Source organism: Euphorbia lathyris, chromosome 6 (assembly GCF_963576675.1).
Source record: "Euphorbia lathyris chromosome 6, ddEupLath1.1, whole genome shotgun sequence".
Classification (NCBI taxonomy): Eukaryota; Viridiplantae; Streptophyta; class Magnoliopsida; order Malpighiales; family Euphorbiaceae; genus Euphorbia; species Euphorbia lathyris.
In genome coordinates, this window is record NC_088915.1 from 20,075,123 (window position 1) to 20,094,905 (window position 19,783).

Here is a 19,783-nt window from a genome sequence, read left to right on the forward strand (position 1 = left end):
CATAGTCATTGATGTTTTTTTCGTAACCTAATCAGTAACATTAAAATTTATAAAATAATTGCTAACTAATTTTAATGCATACTACTTTAGTAAAAAAATAGTGTTTTTATAATTTATCTGATTGTTTGGTTTAAGAGTCATCCTTTAAATGAATCATTTTCCAATTAAATGTCGTTGCATAGAATAGGACCCGAACTCAAGATCTTTTAATTCAAACAATTTGAAGTCTTTTACTACTCAATTCAATATTAATTGGCTTAGTAAAAAAATAATTAAATACATTATTAATTTTTTAATATATTAATTTATACAAACATAACCTTACACACTCTTCACTCCAACTTTTATTATTGTCTTTGTATGTCCAAAAAAAAAACGAAAAACAAACTCTACTTATATAGAGTTGATTTTCGGATACAATTACAAGAGTCCACATACTAACTTTGTTTAATATCATATTTACTACCATGTTTTTTATCTTTCAAAATCATCATTTTCTGAGCTTTCTCGTTCTAAATATTAATTTCCTCTCTCATAACCAAAATAATATATAAATGACCTTAAAACTAAAAAGTTGCTTAGAATATAATCAATTCTTGAAATTTTTATTTTGAAGTTCATCATCGGTCAAATTGACAATGTCAAACTAAAAGTTTTTGATCTATAAATGAAAAAAAAATCCCAGTTGTACGTTAAAATATATTTTTTTTTTGACACAAATCTATAAATTAGTGAAAGCACATAGTTTTTTTTTTATATAAATTAACCCTAAAATAAAATATAATTTCAAGTAATTTTTATTATATATATATAATTCACTTTCCTACTTTGTTTTTAAATTCTATTTATTTATTATGACCCTCAATTGCTAATTCGTTCATATACCTTCAAAATCTCAGGATTGAATGAGTGTTCAACAACTTGGTTCTCCCTCGATGTAAATACTAATTTAAATAATTAAGAATCAATTTGACCCCTAAAGTTAGTATATATATTCAGTTTAGACCAAATTGAAAATTAAGTATTAACCTCAAGTTGACAGTATTTGATAAATTAATCTAAATTTGATAAATATTTAAATACCGAAGTTGATTGTATTTAAACTAATTTATTAAAATATTGACAACTTCAAAGCTTAATTGACACATGAACTTTTAATTTGAAATAAACTTATCTGTCAACTTCAGCAGCTAAATTCACACTTAATTTCTAATTTAAACATCAGAAAAGTTTCCTAATTGCACCACTGATCTTGCATTGTTTTGTAGGTTCTATTATAGCCACATTCATTAGCGGTTAAATAAGGTTAAATACAGAACTTCACCGAGCTTTCATAGTTATCTCAAAATGATCATTCAACTTTAATTTGTCTCAATAAAATCACTTCGGCAACTCAAAGAGCAAAAAATACCAAAAATATGACATGACTGTCATATCAGCAATAGTCAACTTTCATCGTTGACTGAACCTACATGTGGTTGCCACCTAACTGACTGACACAACATATGTCACCTAGGTGGAAACTATGTATCTTTTCGTCACCTATACGATAGCCACACATGTCGTTTTGGTACCTATGAAATTTAGCTAGTGTTGATGTGGCAGTTATGGATGAGCTTCGGTTCGGTTACTAACCGAACCGAACTGTCGCTTAACCAAACTGATATTTGTACAATTTTAAAAACCGAACCATATCAAATAACTAAAATAATTGAAGTTGACCGAACCGATTTTTTTGATTCGGTTCGGTTGTTATATTTGTAATTTAAATGTTTAAAATGTTATAAATTATGAAATTTTAGCTTCATTAATTTGAAATTACAATTTCAAAATCAATTAACCAAATATATATTACAAATTAATTCAATAGCGTTTAAAACTAAAATTTTGGGCTTTCTTGTATAAATTGAAGTACGAAGAATAAATAAATAAATAAAATTATATATTTTTTAACTAAAACATAAATTCAGTTCGGTTTTCGGTAAGACCAATATTTTTTTAGAATAACCGAACCGATAACCGATAATTGAATACCGAACAATGAAAATTTAACAACCGACTGAACCAAAATATTAAAATCACCGAACCAAACAACAATTTCAGGCCGGCTATCGGTTTTGGTCATCGGTTTTTGAATTTTTTGCTCACCCTAGTGGCAGTCATGTCATATTTCCGATTTCTTTTCTCGGAATTAAAATTGACGAGAGTGATAAAAGAAATATATATATTCAATTGCAATCTACAACTTTATAATAGAAAATTAACAAAAGCAGTAATTAAGATTTAGGAAGCCATTCATCTCCTTGAATGAAATTCTTGATTGAAAATGTAGGAACTTGTTGAGGAGGAATTTTACTACTCCATGAAACTCTTCCTTTCAAATCAGATCCAGGTCCTTTATTCTCAAATTCTCCATAATAAAGTGTATTCAACGACTGATTTCCATCCCATTCCAAATATCCAGCCGGAGCTATAATTGAATCAAGATAACTCTTTATAAATACAATCCTTGAAAAGTCCTTCCATGGCCTCCCTAAATAGTTCAGGTGCACTTTTGGATTGCTCTCACATAGTTTCTTATATTCAGCTGTTCCGGTAATCGTGCAATTGTTGAACACGAATCCTGTTGATTGCCCCGAATCTGTCCTTCCGTGTGCTGTTACTGCGTTCTTTTCGCCTTTTTCCCGTTTTTCTAACCTCGGGCTTATGAAGATTTCGCAGTCTTTGAAGTATGCGGCTGCGTTTCCGAATATGAAATCAATGTGGCCTTGGATTTTGCAGGATTTGTAGAACTGGCGGAGTCCGTGGGCGTGTAGAGTGTCTTGATTGCCGATGAATTCGCAGTTTTCGATGTAGGATTTGTCGCTGTGTGATCGGAAGGCTACTGCTTGTAGTGTTGGTATTCCTGCTGTGTTCTTGAATGTTATATCTTTAGCCATGAATCCGTCCCCCGCAACAGCTGCAAATGTACAATAATTCGGGTTAATTTTGATTCGTAATTAACTGTGTTGCGGGCTCTACAAGTGATGCGTCCGCATTAGTTGTTAGTTCCAAATAGGATACCTACTTGAAACTATGATAACATATATAGTTATATATGCGGTAACATTTGTTAAAAATTCTGATACGTGACAATAATAATTATCATAAATAATATTTTAGTGACAACTATGTAAAATTATTACATAAATAACATGCGACATATATGATAATTTTTTACTTTTAACTATAATAATAGTTCGACAATACATTTATTATTATCATAAATAATAATTTTTATGACATTATTTTATAATCGCATTTATTAAAAGAATTAGCAATAGAATTTCGTATAACAACTACTTATTATTACATAAACTTTTATGTGACATATTTTCGTGATTATGTGATAATATTTATTATCGTAAACAACCTAATTTCTCATAGTGAAAATAACTTTATCTTTCTATGTATTGAAATTTCATTAATAACATACATGGTCTAATAAACTCTTACAACATATGAAGTAAACGTTCGATTCGAAGCTTTAAATTCAAAAATACATTTCATTATTATTTTTAATACACGTTTGGATGCAAATAGTCCTTAGTTGAAGGATAGTTTGTGCAGTTACTAGGAAAATTATGACATCAAACTCGGTTAAAAATGCATTACATACTTTAGATGTATTTGAAATTTTGTTTCTAATAACTTCGTGAAAACTATATTTACACAAAAACTTTATGAATACTGTTTCAAATTGTAGAAATAATTTTAGATATTTGTAATAATTTGATCAGTGACTGGTCAAATAAATTTGGTTAATCATATTAGTTTTAATGTTATTAAAATTATTATAAAGGTTAAATTTAATAAGTCTCCTAACACTAAATTTCAAATTTTATTATAGTTTGTCTAATTTTTTTTGTTAGAGTCTCGTGATGCATTTTTAAATGAATAATCTCTTAATTAAAACTTTTTACGCATGTTAAAACTCGACGAAACCAACAGTTAAAGTGAAAAACTTACCAACAGTAGGTGTGTTATAAGTGAAAACTCCGACGGGACCAACAGTTAAATTCCCAGTAATAATCGTCTTCCCAATTCCATCTCCAATGAACACAATATTCTTCTTCTCCAACGGAACCCTAACCATTTCATCATAAACCCCTTCCTTTATATTAATCACATACTTTTTACCCGTTAAATTACTCGGCGCCGCACTTATAGCTTCTTCCACCGTCTTATACCCCTTCCCATCCTTACTCACCGTCGCATCTATCTTCAAATCCGCCGGAAACTTAGTCGGAAAATCCAATTCAGTACTTTTAATCGGTTCAAAGAACCCATCCCTTTCAGTCTTCGGAGCAGCCCATTTTCCGGTGTCTGTTCCGAACAAATCCAAAGACCTAACCACGCTCAAAGCATTGCTAGTTATCTTCCCCAAATTTTCAAAAAACGACATCAGGTTGTGAATCTCAGCGGTGTCGTTTACGTATTTGAAGTTGTTGAGGCAATCGTAATGGCATAGAAGAGCAGAACTCATCCAAGCTCTGGCATCTTTAGTTTTAGAAGGCAAAGCTTCGATCGACGATTCCAGACGGAACATTGCAAGGCTTAATTCTTCCAAGCAATTACTTGAATATACTGTTAGGTTTAGATTTTCACCGGCGCTTTCCAAAGTTTTGGTGACCATTTCTTGAGCAGTGATTGTGTTAACGATGGAGATAGTAATGGCGGATTTGACGATGTCGAGAGCCGGCGGAACGCTTCCGGAGGTGGTGGATTTTGTGAAGGACGATGCGCATACGTCGGGGAATCTGGTGGTGCTGCAGATCTTTTGCATTTCCGGTGGAATAGCGTCGGTGGTGGCGGATGACAGAGATGCGGCTGAAGATGCTGGATATGTGGCGTCAGAAAAGGTGGAGGAGGTGAAATCGAAGGATGTAGGGGCTTCGGTGTCGGCAGATGACGGAGATGTGGCGGGAAAGAAGGTGGAGGTGGAGGCGGAGGAGGAGGAGGGTGTAGGGGCTTCAGATGGAGGCTGGGCGTTAAGTAAAGGAATAATGAGAAAGAGAAAGGGAATTAGAGACGCCATTGAAATGGATTTAAAGGTTTTGAGTTTTTGTATGTAATACTTTAAAAGACGAAAGAGATTAAAATTAGTAAGATTGATTAAGACATTGCATTACACGGAGAGGGAGAAGGAATAGTAACTGAATTTTAAGATTTGACCAAGAATTTTTACTCTTCATACTAGCTACTTGTCTTTTGGATAAAATATTACTATAAGGTTCAAAAGATAATTCAAACATTATATCTTCGAAAAAAACATAATTGTGAAATTTTAAAGTGTTTTAATAATTCTCTAAATTTGAATTATTTTGATATTCTCATCCACTTATTTAAAATGCAGCTAATCAACCATTTAGTGACAAAGAAGTAAGCTGCACGCAGAAGATGTGTTACACGTATTGTGTAAAAGTGTAAAATGAACAATGTTGGAGTATGGAGTTCTTATACTAGTGATGAAAGGTTTTAGAGTTGAGTGAGTAGAAACTTTATTTTTAATATGTTTTAATCTATTTTGTAGATTATTGATGCAATGAATATGACAAATTCGTAGCCAATACTTGATTCGATGCACGAATATTATTAGAAACTTTCAAAATTCTCAAGAACTTTGGTAATTCAAAAATTACAATTTCATTAATAATAATATGTCTCAATACAAGGAGAACAAGCCTTTAAATAGGTAAAAAAAAGTCCTAAAGACACAGAAATCCTAAATAGAAATGGAAATTCTAATTGGCGACAGCATCCGAGAGATAAAAGGAAAGCTTAAAAATTGCCTAAAAACATAAAATTGGAAAAATAGGGTTTGAAATTGCAAAAAACTGTTCGTAACATCACAGAATTTATCGATTTGCCACTAAATCATATTTCTCCATAAATTTTACGGCTTGCTCTTCAACTACATTAATTATGTAATAACATTTGAAGACGTGTGCAACACACCTTACATATATAGCTTACTTTTTTTAGAAACCGAATAATTAATTGACTATATTTTAAGCAAATTAATGAAGCTATCAGAACATTTTAAATAAATTGAAAAGACTATCGAAATAATTTGAAAGTTAAAAAACCAATCAAATTTTATTGGACAAGTTAAGTGTGCACATGATATACTAAGCCAATAATTATTGAAATGTTGTTTTTTTTATACTAAATCCTAAGTTCTGACAAAAAAAAAAAAAACCTAATTAGCCACCCCCATTCGCAGAAACCTATAAATTTGACAGAAATATCATTAAAACATTGTTAACATCACAAAGATTGCATTACGCGGAGAAGGAATATGTGTTTGCAATTTGTTCTTCGAAAATAATAAACCAACTACTCAAGCAATTAATATATCCACACATCAATAACTACATGTAATGTTATATAACTGAATCCTACAAATTGGCTCAAAATGGCGTGTAAGAATACTTTATAATTAATCTAAAATATAACTATATTTTCTCTTATATTTCAATCATCATACGGTTATAACGTATCTTTATCTTTATGTGGATCAGTAGCGTTCACATGGACCCTGATGACCACGGTGAATTTGGTCATTCACCGTTAGATCTAAGCTGATTAAATCTAAGCCTTAGGATGCTTTAAAACTCCACCATACTCCACCATAGGATTTTAATCAGCTTAGATCTAACGGTGAATGACCAAATTCACCGTGGTCATCAGGGTCCATGTGAACGCTACTGTTATATGGATAGATTATAACGTAATTTTATATAGATAGCTAGTATCAGAAAAGAGAGGAGTCGGGCATTCCAACTACAGTAAAACCTCTATAAATTAATAATGTTGAGATCATGGAATTTTATTAATTTATAGAAATATTAATTTATCGAGTATTAATTTATTGAACTGGCCCAAGTCGGGACCAGAAGTAATTATTATTTTAAAAATTTTATTAATTTATCGAGTATTAATTTATGAAGGTTTTACTGTAGGTTGGAATTTTTTTATATGGATAGTTCAAGGGCTAGAGATTGATCATTACATATCAAATACGGGCTTTTAGCTAGATTGGTTTGAGGGATTTCTACAATCCCGAAGCTTGTGGAAATGTCATTTGGTGTGTATAGGTCTACGGGAAATTTGATGTCAACACAATTCTTATCATTGGAAGGGCTCGTTTTTTGTTCTGTCGATTGCGGCACGCTGGTGTAATGATTTTCTTCGTCAATTTACTTGCGCGGTCTGTTCAGGTTCTACGGGTACATCGACTCAGAATAAGGTGTGTTGGATGGCTCCACCTATGAATATAATGAAATTAAATATTGATGCATCTTGCCAGGTGGATTGGGCGTGTTACAAGACCATTCGGGAGCATTTGTCTTCGCATATGTGCATTCAAAACCAGTTTTTTTACTCATCGAATAGCATAAATTCTAGGACTGCATGCAACAAGAATTGAGATTTGACATAGTGTCTGGTGAAAAGTGGTTTGAGAGTACGAATTGAACTCAAACCGCTAATTTAGAAAATACTGATTTTAATAGCTTTTTCAATTTGATAATTAAAACTTTTATATTAAAATACTATTTATTTGTCTTTCCTAAAAAAACTTTTTTTTTGTTCGGATTACTATCCTTAATTGCATATTAAATATAAGAGAAATTTATTATTATTATTATTATTATTATTATAATCATCGTGGTCCTTTGAAAATTTGAAAAAATTGCAATCAATTGAATATTAAATATAGAGTATTTAATTTAATAAAGAAATTTTCATCAAAAAAAAAATTTAATAAAGAAAACTTTATTATCAATAACATATGACACAAGAACTCACACTTTTAATAATTACACACAACTCACAACCTCACTTGATTATTTAAAGTAGCCTATTCTCTTTTTAATTTTTTCTATCAATTTGGGTGTAAATTATATACGTAGTGTACAACTTTTACCCATTTTCACACTCTGGTGTACAACCTTTAATTTTTCATACTAAAGTGTACAACCTTATTATGACCTCCCACTAAAATGTACAGCCGGTTTTTATAACCGGTCAACACAGGTTAAAGGTTGTCACATCAGCAATTTGCCTATTCTAAAAGTGAAAAACTGACACCTATTATGAAATTACTAAAATAGCATTGTCACCTTCCTTTACAACTCCTTTCTCTCACTTTTTTCTTTCTCTCTAAATCCTCTTTCCTTGTAACTCATCTGTCGCTCTCTCTCTCTAAATTTCCCTCTCTAAGATCCCAGTTTCTTGGATGGATGGCAATGTGTAATGCATAACAGTTTATAAAGGAAATGCTTTTCCTTGCTTTAGATCTGTCACAACTAACTTGTTTTCAGCAGTTATCTCTCAATAGTAACTGCATCTATTTGTTAGCAGTTCCATAATTATTGAACCGTGCTTTTTTTCATAAGGCCTTGAGAGAACTTCTCTATTCAAATTCTCTAAAAGAAGTTTATTCAGATTTTGGGAGCACCCGTGAAGCAATTCTTCAGGTGAGAGAAATATTTATGGTAGCAGAATGTTGGATGTTGTTGCACATGATACTACTTGACGCCATAAACATTTTAAAGTATCCTATTTACTGTTAATTGTTTGTTAATTTATGTGCTATATGTCCTTTCCAATCTAACTTCAGTGCATTCGTACTTTGGATGAAGAGGCAATGGTAAAAATGCCAAAGCAATCATCTTTTATATACTTGAAGCTATTGTTACCGAGCACATACCATAGATGCTAAGAGTGGTGCAAGTATTGGTCTCTCTCTTTTGCGGCATACGTAAATAAAACAGATTTGAGAGAGAGTTGAAGAAACCTAGATTTTAAAGAGGGAACAGGAGAAAGAAGTTGCAGAAAAATGAAAAAATTGTGAAGAGAGAGAGAGGAGAGAGGTTTTAGATAGATAATGTTGGATAAAAAAAATTTAGGAGAGAGAATTGGAAAATTCTTTTTATTAAGGACATAAAAGTAATTTAATAATATGTGGGTACCACTTTTAATTTTTAAGGAGGGAAAATTGATGGGATGTCACGTTGACCAAGTGGTTAACAGGGTTGATCGGTCATTTTTACCTGCTGTATACTTTACTGGGAGGTCACAAGAAACTTGTACACTTTAGTGTGAAAAATTAAAGGTTGTACACCAAAATATGAAAATGGGTAAATATTGTACACCACTTCAATTTGCTACTTACTTGCACACTCTCACAATACCACAACACCTATTTATACTAGTATAGAAGTGTTTTGAATCACAAATTTGTACAAATTTGAGCCACAAATTTGTACAAAATACAACCACAAACTTGTATAAATTAAAACCACATTTTAAAGATTTTTTTATGACTAATCCTAGATATTTTAAATAGATTAATCTAGAACTTAAAAAAGTCTAATCTGCTAGATCCTTCCACCTAAAAATTAATGTTGATATTTCAATATTGAATTGAGTTCTTTAAAAAATGAGGTTTTTTTTAACATTTTTGAGCGATTTAATTGAAATTAACCTGATCAATTCAATAACACTTTATAATTTTCCTTAAACTAAATTTTCAATTATTATTTTGTTTACTTGAGTATATAGAGTTTTTTTTTTGGTAGGCAAAGGAAAGAAAAAACACAAAACCACAACACTAATCCGGGATTAGCCTGGGAAAGCTAACCCCAACCCGATCCTCAAAAAGTGAGGGAAAAAGGAAACTAGAGGTGACGAGAAGGTAGAGACTCCCAAGATCCTCACATGCCCCTCGGCAGCAAGGCGGTCAGCAACCTTGTTCTGCTCCCTAAAGACATGCTCAAAGTTGATGGAATCAAAGGAAGAACATAACCTTTTGATTCCTCTTACTAAATTATGGTTACCCAAACATAAGGTCTTCTTATCAGAGATAATCTTAACTGCTTCAAGGTTATCCGATTCCACCAGCAGATTCTTCAAACCCAGATTTTTTGCAAGCCTAAGCTCAGAGAAAATTCCCCAGCGCTCAGCAGAGAAGGAAGATCCCACTCCAAGGTTCTGAGAAAATCCAGACACCCAAGCCCCTCCAGCGTCTCTCAAGACCCCACCAGCCGCAATCCTACCATCCGACAAACAGGAACCATCGGTATTTAACTTCCCAATTCCTTCCCGGGGTTTGCTCCAACCCAATAAGTGAACCGCCTTGCTCTGGCAAGTGTTCGGTAGACCCTCCTCCTTGAAGCTATTAACAATGGCATTGATTTTTTTAGAGAAAAAAGCAAGTAAATTAGGAAAGATGACTGCCCCTTCTCCAAAAATATCAGCGTTCCTCCACTGCCAAAGCTGGTGACAAACAACTGCAAAGAGAATAACACCATGTTCCAGCTCAGGCAGAAGCAAACCTTTAACTCCATCTATAAACCAGTCCTGCCTAGGATAGTCAAAGAAATTAGTCAGCAAATGGCTCGGAATAATTTCCTTCCACACTTTATTGCTCTTCTCACAATCTCTAAGAGTATGGCAGGTCGTTTCAGCCTGAGCTTTGCATCTACTGCAATTATCAACCTCCACTAAATGGCGTCTTTTCCTTTCCACGTTCGTGAGCAGTTTGTTTTTGGCTCCAAGCCACATGAAACTCCTGATGCGATAGGGAACCTTCAAGGCCCAAATGCTCTTCCAATCGACTGAAGGAGGAGAATCAAGGTTGATATAGAAAGCCTCAAACGCAGATTTACAAGAGTAGGCCCCGTTATTTGTAAGGGACCAGTAATGACTATCTCCATCACCCTCCTCACTGCTCACTCTAACTCCCCGAATCTTCAGGAGCGTATCCAGATTAAGGTAAGATTCAAAATTCGACCACATCTAATCTCCCTCTGAATCCACCACATCGAAAATACTCCAGTTACGAATCTCCAGAGGCGGCGGAGAAGTACACTCTTCTAACAAAGGCTTCACCCCCAGCCAGGTGTCATTCCAAAAACTAATGGATTTGCCATTACCCACCGACCAACCAATCCCAGAACAGAACTCAATCCCAGAACAGAACTCAGAGAACACAGCACTGACCCCTTTCCCTAAGAAGGAACAACAAGGATAGAATTTTAAACCTCCACTTTTCTTTTAACTTTTATATATTAATAAAAGAAAAATTACGTATTAATAAAAATATGATTAATAATTAATACGACATATTGTTCGTTTGATTAAAAAAAATTAATACAACATATTAAACACTAATTTATTGTAAGAAAATCGTTTTTAATCCTACTGATAATGCTTATCTATTTTTATAAAGTTATATTCATCGATTAACAACTCATTATTTAAATATGAAATAAAAAAGAAAATAATAGTTCTAAAAACCAATGTCAATATTTGTTACTTTATACTAGAAAACAACCATTAACAATTAGATAAATTTACTAAACAACTCTATAGAAACAGCTAACACTACAAAAAAAACTGACCTTTGGGTACAAACTTGGGGGACAAATTAAAAAATTTGACCTCAAATCTTATTTTTAAATTCATATTGGGTACCCACGTATTTATTGTCTCCAATTATTTTAAATTTTAGAATTGGGTACAGTTTTTATAAATATTATTAAAATTTATTATTTAATACTAAATTACTAATATACGGGGACAACCCTAATTCAACATTTTACAGAATATCTCTTTCTCATCTAGCCGCAGTAATGGATTCGTTGATTCCCTTCATTCACCGTCAGACTCATCAGCAGCCACCTTCAGTCCACATTCCGTCGACCACATTCATATAAAACCGACTCCAAAGATGATTAATTACAGAAGCTTTTCAATTAAGATCCATACCCTAAACCTAAGAGTTCAATTCTTCTCAGCTTCCATCCTAAACCCTTCACCTCTATGCCTGCCTAACCCAATCCCTAACATTATCTCCTCTATTCTCGGTTGTCCACCTCACATGAACACGATTTGCCTCTCTTTGCGGCTCTCCCACATGACCTGAACGCCAATTGCAGCTCTCCAATAGTCTCACCTCTTGCCTCAGTTCGTGTCATCGCCATAGGCTGATGATGTGAGCAGCAGAGGTAAAATTGTCCAGAAAGAGAGAGAGGGAGGGTTGTTTGAAGCCTGTAAGGAGTCGATCTTCTTACGAAACACAGCCTAACGCCGAACAGCTTTAACAAAGCTCCGATAACTCACTCTAAGAAAATGGCGAAAACGCTCGGCACGCAACTCTTTGTTAGCAGTAATGTCTCCTTTCTCTGTCTATAAGTTTAACTCTCTTTAACTTCTTTTTCAGTTATTGTTTTGCTTTGTCAATAGGATTATCCCCCTACACGATGAATCAGAAATTAGAAAAATTATTTTCACCATTTGGAGTTGTAAGGGAAGGTAACCTTGCACTTTCGGAATTTCAATGAATGCACTATTGCTTAAATTTGGTGTAAATCTAGCTTCTACGGGACCCAATAACTCAAAAGCCTAAAAGATTTGGGTTCATAACTTTTAATTCAGAGGATGAAGCACATAAGGCCATGGATGGAAGGGTAATTACCCTTTCATTTAGGTGGAATCTATGCTTAGTTTGTTAATTTTATTTTTATGTATGTTGTAAACTCGTATTGTTAAACTGAGTTCAAATTTGTTGGGAAAAGAATTTTAATGTTTGATAGGTATGAGTATGACATAGGACTAATTTGGATCAGTTCATCTTATCTTCTCCTGAACATTTAAGTGAACATTTCATTAAAAAACAAGAAATTCAATGCTTTTAACTATGAAAATTGAAGTGTAAAATATAGTCCTGGTATCCTAGTTTATTGAACATGTTTATATTGAACTCTAGTTTCCATGTTTCTCTTAATAATATACATTATATTTCGCTTATATGTTAGAATTCTTGTTGTTTGGTGTATTATTACATGTTATGTGACCATTTGAAGTGAAAACCTGATAAATTGACAATTGTATTATCTTATTTGCTTATAGTTATTTAGTACTTGACACTGTAAAAGATGCTCAGACTAATAACAATAAATTGACTTTCTGTACTTCTTTTGTTTGCTTTTCAAGCTTCTTCCGATCAATCCAATGTCGATCTTTTCACACCCTTTGTTTTAAGCATTACAGTTTCCATGTACATCACGCTGCCCAGCATCATCATTATCATATGTCAATATGCTTGGCCGACTGGATTCCTGTTAATTCCACTCGGTTGGCTGAACTTTTGGTACAGGGTATGATGCCTCATTTTACCTATGCTCTGCAGTTTCTTTAAGAAAAGAACACTAGTATGTGTTGTGTACCTGCTGTATATGAGATCAATTAGAATATGTCCCAAAAAAAAAACCTTCAGATAATCTTGTAGACAATATTCATTTTTTTTATTGATACTTTTAAGTGCCTGTATTGGAGTTTACTTTGTCATAAAGTACTAATAAGCTCTCTATCTTCTGTTGCAGGGATATACTTTCTTGCAACATCTCGAGAACTAACTCGCCTTGACTCTATTACTAAATAACTTATGTAGAGATGAGAATAATATTGTTTTCCTTAGTGCTAGTAGCTGTAAAACTCTTACTGAATGGTTTTCTCAGTGTGAGAATCTAGGATTAGCTGCAGAACATGGCTACTTCCTTAGGTATATTGGTTTGAATTTTTAAACTTATCATTATTATTGGACTTGCAATATGATTTGAATATCATTTGATTTCAGGCTAATGCGAGACTCCGAGTGGGAAACATATGTGCCTGCAGATTGCAGAACCGGTGATGCAACTTTATGCTGAAACAACTGATGGGTCCACTATTGAGGATAAGGAAACTTCACTGGTATGGTCGTATGAGGATGCAAATCCAGATTTTGGTTCGTGCCAAGTTAAAGAACTTCTAGATCATCTCGAGAGCGTCTTAGCGAACCTGTAACAGTCAAGAGTGGTCAAAATACAGTGGAAGTTAAACCTCAGGTGCACCAGATATTTTTTTTAATAAAGTTTTCAATTTTTCCCTACTCTATGATGTAATCATGTGTAGGCTGATATTTGAGTGGATCCGTTATCATTAATGTGAATTTGGTAAATGGTTGAGTGTAAATTTGTAGGCTGATATTCGAGTGGAGCCATTACCATTATTTTTTTTCATGCATTATACTATTGGAGTTGATTCTAATAAGAAGTATACAATGTAGGGAGTAAGCAAGGGGCTGGTGGCGAAAGGTTACTTTCAACGATGCAAGGAAGGGGATCATCACTCGATTTTGTATTGTGCATAGGAGATGGCAGATCAGATGAAGATATGTTTGAGGTAATAATAAGTTCAATGGCAGAGGTATCAATTGCTCCAAGGGCAGAGGTATTTGCATGTACTATTGGGAACAAACCAAGTAAGGCTAAATATTATCTGGATGATACAACTGAAATTGTTAGATTGATGCAAGGTTTGGCTTCAGTTTCAGAACAGACAATTACTATGTAGCAGAATGAAAGGTGTAAGAATTTAAGCATGACACTCTAGTTTCAGTGTAATTTATGAATGATGCTTTATGCAAGTGGTGATATTTTTCTAGTGAAGCTATAAATATATGTTTGTGGTTTCAAGTTTGAACTTGAGCTTGTTGAAACTGCAATTTAGAGGTTTTTGTGCTTGTTAAATATATAGGAGGATGCATTATCAATATTTACGTATTGTTGGTAGTCAAATTGGTTATGGTTTGTTTTGGTGCAAGCAAGGACAAAGTGTAATTCTGTTGTATTGTATTCGTAGATTGTGGAAGTAATGCAATGTCATCGAGGGATTAGTATGGCCAACATCTAAAGATATTTGAACAAGACAGGTAACTACACAAACTTCATATTTTTCCATTTCTCAATTATTCTTTCAAGCATTTTAGTGATGATCCATCTCTTTGCAGAAATGTTAGGTTTTCTTTATGCGTCTTCCAGTTGCGGAAGTTTATGAGTTTCAAGAAACCCGCACTGTCTTCATAGCTCACTATGGGAAGGAGTTTGCTGCTCATGCTATCCAATTACAAAATCATTGTGGAGTTTGTCCTAAGGTAAGTTTTTCAATTCCATCCTAAAACTCATATGTATATAATATGATAAATAAAACTATTGCCTTGGGTTCCTGCAACTCATACGAAAGATAGCAACCAGGCAGCACAACATAGATATCGGAATGAAGCTACTTAAAGAATAAGGTGTGTAGGCTTTCAACTAAGAACATGTGATTTAGCTATATCTATTAAGCATAGTTGTGATGTTTTACTTTTTTTTTAATTTAACATCACCAATAATGGAGTCCCCTAACATTTTCTGCACAACATAATAATGCTTAACGAAGTTATATTGGAATTTATAATAAGCATTAGTTCCAGCTGGGAATATGAATGTGACATGACATTGCTAATTTAAACTATGAGATGTTCTATATATCAATATGACATGATATTGCTAATTTAAACTATCCTGCTGTTTTGTCTTTGGAGTGTTCTGATACTTGCATGTCTCATTTGTCTATGCATCAGAACTATATATTGTTTTCATTACCTTAATAAAAGTTTGACAAGACCCTTAACCTCCAATTTTATATACACTTCATGCGTACATTGAGATTGTGATTCCTTGTTAATCTGGTAACCTTGTTGTTGTAGCATTTGTAGTTGGCTCCTTCTTTGCAGCTGTTCAAAGTTCTTTCAAAGGTATATGTAAACTCATGTGTTGTTTCTCTTTTGTTTATTTCGTTGTGCATCCCTAATAGAACCCTTATTTTAGTCATGCATAACTTTCTCTACGTGTACGGATCCTACTGTTATAGGCATTAGCAAATCTATTTTTATTAAAGGTTGCAGTCTGGAATTTTAGGAGATTGATCTTTTTAGGAACTATGCGTAATGTTTTAGTTATTTACAAATGACAATGCATGTAGATACTCTAAGACAATTTTGTATCTTTCTAAAACATTTGTATTTACTAATTAAGGATGGATGTTATAATTTCAGCATAAATTTCAGCTCACATTTTATAGTAGCTCCCTTCAATCCAAAATTGCACATTTTATTTTATCGTTGTTTGAGAAAATTTTGGACAGAATATTTAAGGACAAATATTGTCACCTTTGCATGGGACAACAATTGTCCTTTTCTTTGTAGGAAAAAAATCGTCCCCTAAGAATAGGGACAAAAGTCGTCTCCATAAAAAGGAGACGACAATTGTCCCTTTCTTCGAAGACAAAATTGTCTCTTAAAATAGGGACAAAATTCGTCTCCTTTGTATAGGGGCGATAATCGTCCCTCAAAATGAGGACGACATTTGTCTCTATTCTTAGGGACGACAATCGTCCCACAAAATAGAGACGACATCATATTTTCGTCCCCTATAGAATAGGGTACGCTCGCATAGGGGACGAAAGAAAGGGACAATTAAAATTGTCTCCAAAAGCAGAGGGGACAATTTTTCTTATTTTTGGGGACAATTTTAATTATTTTTGGGGACAATTTTTCTTATTTTTGGGGACAATTTTAACCGTCCCCATTAATCATTTTTTTTGTAGTGTAAATCAGCTACTAAAGGAAGATGTAGTTTGAGGATAGGCTAAGTGTCACGACCCATCCCACGGGTCGTGACCGGCGCTAGGAAACGGGTAAGCTCAAGCTACCGGAACCCGTAGCAAGCCTAAATATAATATACGATCAACCTTACCAATAGTCTTAACATAATTTAATATTAAATCCTTCAAAAAGAAATACATACATAATCCTCAAACTTGTACTGCGGTCTAGAATATAAATTTTTAACATAATTCTTAAATAGTCATACATAGTAAGATAGACGTGCTGCCCGAAGAAAGAAATTAGGCTGCAACAAACTTCTAGTCATCTGAAAAATTAAAAGAGTCAAACCTCCCATAGTGAATTAATTATATGCAATGCATGAGTAATTTAACATTTATGTCACACACAATAATATTAATAATATATAATATAAGTGATCACACAATATGCTTTTCATAAAATTGTCTTACGAATAAATAGATAAGTGGTTTAATACGTGTGTTGGACCGTAAACCTCAATACCCTATCTAATAATCCACCAATAATCACCATTTCACTCATATCCAATAACTGGGGGACCGAGAATAACTCAACCGACCACACGCCCAGTTAGCTGGAGGACCGAGAATAACTCAACCGATTCCGTACCCAGCCTCACTTAAATCCAAAATCCACATATCATATAGCCTGAGAATATCTCAACCAAGCTTATCCATATATCACAACATTCACAATATTAGTATCATCAATATCCAATAACCCGATAGTACCTGTGCGCACAAGGTCCTGATGCCGCTCACTAGGAAGCATGTCCATAACACGTATTTATCCACAAATAATTACGTATAAATTATTATAAACAATAAGACACTTTTATAAGTAAAAATAATACTTTACTTGAAATATCATGAAATCATTTATTATGAATGCAAATGCTAAATTAAAAATGCATAACATATAATTAACTCACAAATTGCTCCTAGCCGACTGTCCTAATTTTCAGGTACTGCTGCTCCTCCTACCAGTTGAGTATCTAAAAGAGATAATATTATTTTTAGAATTTATATATGTTTAGAGAAATATTAAAATTTATTTTGTCTCGTTTTACGGTCTGTCTACCGAAAATTAGGCAGAGTCTCCCCTATAAAACGAACATCCTCCTAGTAATAACTAGGGTCAACCTTGCAATAAAATACACTTCTATATTAAAAAATATTCAAAGTCCAAACCGGGACTCCATAGACTACAATTTATCAACCTGGTTGGACATCAATCATCCGACAGTTCCATAACTGTCAGTAATTCCAATACTTTACTCCCAAAATTACACATCATCAAACAACATATAAACATATATACTTATAATCCATTTTCATAATATCTATATCAACCAAATTAACTAACCAATAATCTTAAGAGCATAATTAATTAATTATGCTTAGTCCAATCTCCATTCAACCTTTATTTTTAACATTATATATTCTGAATATTTATTTAAATAAGGATCCAAAAATTATTTTTAACCCAACTTAATTTATTTTCTTTAATTTCACCCAACTATATATTTTCGTAATTTATAGAGACTAAACGGTAAGGAATTTGGCCAAAGTCCAAGAATTAATGTTGCTCCAAATAATATTTAGAACATTCTGAAGTTAACCAAATAATTTTTTTGCACTTAGTTCGTATGTCACCGGAAAATATCACCGGTGTTCGGGATCCGCCTATCGAAAAGATTAAAGTTGATTGTTTTGAGAAACTAATTATACCATTTTGTTCCTTATGATTTCAGGAGTCTAGAATCACTCTCAAAACACCAAAAATCGACCGGAAAATTAAACTTTGGTTAGATTTCTTACTTTTTCCGGTGTAGCTCCGATTACCCCTCAAAACTCCTTGCATGCATCAAAATCTAGTGTATCCATAGGTAAATCGACCCCCTGAGTCCATTTTTGGTGTTAGAATTGCAAAATAATGAACATAGGACCGAGAAATAGAGAGAATAGCAAAAGTGACGAATTTTCTCTCTCTAAACGATTTTTAAAAACTCAAAATATCACCATAAAACTTACATGCACTTGTAGCTGGAGTTGAGAGCTTCGTTTCGGTATAAAGAACGCCAAAAACGGTGAAGAAATGAGGAAGATTGAGGTTAGAGAAGAAGGAGGAATGTAACAAAGTTTCAATGTAGTGTAAGAGGAAGAAGAAGACTGCGTTCTTATTTGATATTTTTGGTCAATTTATATATTAGTCCCTACATTTATAATATCTTTTAAAAAATTTCTCAAAAGTAATTATATTTTAGCTTTAACTCTTTTCTAATTAATTCAATTAAGCAAATAGCTTAATATATACAATTTGGGGTATTACAATTCTCCCCCCTTAAAGAAATTCATCCTCGAATTTAAAATTGAAATAGATAAGGATAATTGTTTGAAATAGATAAGGATAATTGTTTTGCATCTTTAATTCGGATTCCCAAGTGCACTCTTCCATAGAATGGTTACTCCATAACACCTTCACCATTGGGATAACTTTTGATCTAAGTTGGAGAACTTAACGATCCACTATTGCCACTGGTTGCTCCTCATAAGATAAATCTTCACTAACTTCTATCGCTTGAGGATGAAGAACATGAGAAGGATCAGGAACATATTTCCTTAGCATTGATGTATGGAACACATGATGAACCTGTGATAAGTTAGGAGGCAATGCTAATTGATATGCAACTTCACCTATTCTCTTCAAAATCTCAAATGGTCCGATGTATCTAGGTGTCAACTTTCCTTTCTTTCCAAATCTCATGATTCCTTTCATTGGTGACACTTTGATAAAAACATAGTCCTCTTCCATGAATACCACGCCCTTCCTCCTTGGATCCACATAGCTTTTCTGCCTACTAAAGGCAGTTTGCAATCTTTGACGAATGATAGGAACCTTTTCAGAAGTTATTTGTATTAGCTCGGGACCCGTGGGCTTCCTTTCACCAACTTCTTCCCAACATAAAGGAGATATTCACTTTCTACCATATAATGCTTCATAAGGAGCCATTTGAATGCTTGAGTGGTAGCTATTATTATATGCAAATTCAATGAGAGGCAAATATGTGTCCCAATGACCACCAAAGTCCAACACACATATTCTCAACATGTCTTCCAGCGTTTGGATTGTTCTTTCAGATTGACCATCTGTCTGTGGATGAAAAGCTGTGCTAAAATTTAACTTAGTGCCCAAAACACTTTGGAGTAAATATCGAGCCTC

General features: G+C 33.5%; 1 protein-coding gene and 1 long non-coding RNA gene across 8 annotated transcripts; one reads left to right on the top strand and one right to left on the bottom strand.

Annotated features, from left to right (window-relative positions):
• Positions 1–2,276: 2,276 nt before the first annotated feature.
• On the bottom strand, positions 2,277–4,729 carry LOC136233611 (probable pectinesterase/pectinesterase inhibitor 51). Its single transcript, XM_066023341.1, has 2 exons — positions 4,009–4,729; positions 2,277–2,959 (listed from the first exon to the last, which is right to left on the bottom strand). Exons 1-2 carry the CDS (start codon positions 4,673–4,675, stop codon positions 2,277–2,279), a joined length of 1,350 nt encoding a protein of 449 aa, XP_065879413.1. The 5' UTR covers positions 4,676–4,729.
• Positions 4,730–11,638: 6,909 nt separating this feature from the next.
• LOC136232076 (uncharacterized) lies at positions 11,639–15,972 on the top strand. Of its 7 annotated transcripts, none has more exons than XR_010690287.1 (6): positions 11,639–13,208; positions 13,434–13,612; positions 13,688–13,937; positions 14,159–14,803; positions 14,882–15,025; positions 15,623–15,972. It is a non-coding gene; the product is annotated as an uncharacterized lncRNA (long non-coding RNA). The 7 variants fall into 7 exon arrangements; XR_010690284.1 differs by having other exon boundaries at positions 14,159–14,458; positions 14,734–14,803; positions 14,882–15,972; XR_010690286.1 differs by having other exon boundaries at positions 14,159–14,274; positions 14,734–14,803; positions 14,882–15,972.
• Positions 15,973–19,783: the final 3,811 nt, after the last annotated feature.

Excerpts from the sequence above, each read along its gene's own strand:
- LOC136233611 (XM_066023341.1), bottom strand. The coding sequence starts at position 4,675 with ATGGTCACCAAAACTTTGGAAAGCGCCGGTGAAAATCTAAACCTAACA. Across the intron at positions 2,960-4,008 it reads TTATAACACACCTACTGTTG|CTGTTGCGGGGGACGGATTC; the intron begins GTAAGTTTTTCA and ends GTACATTTGCAG.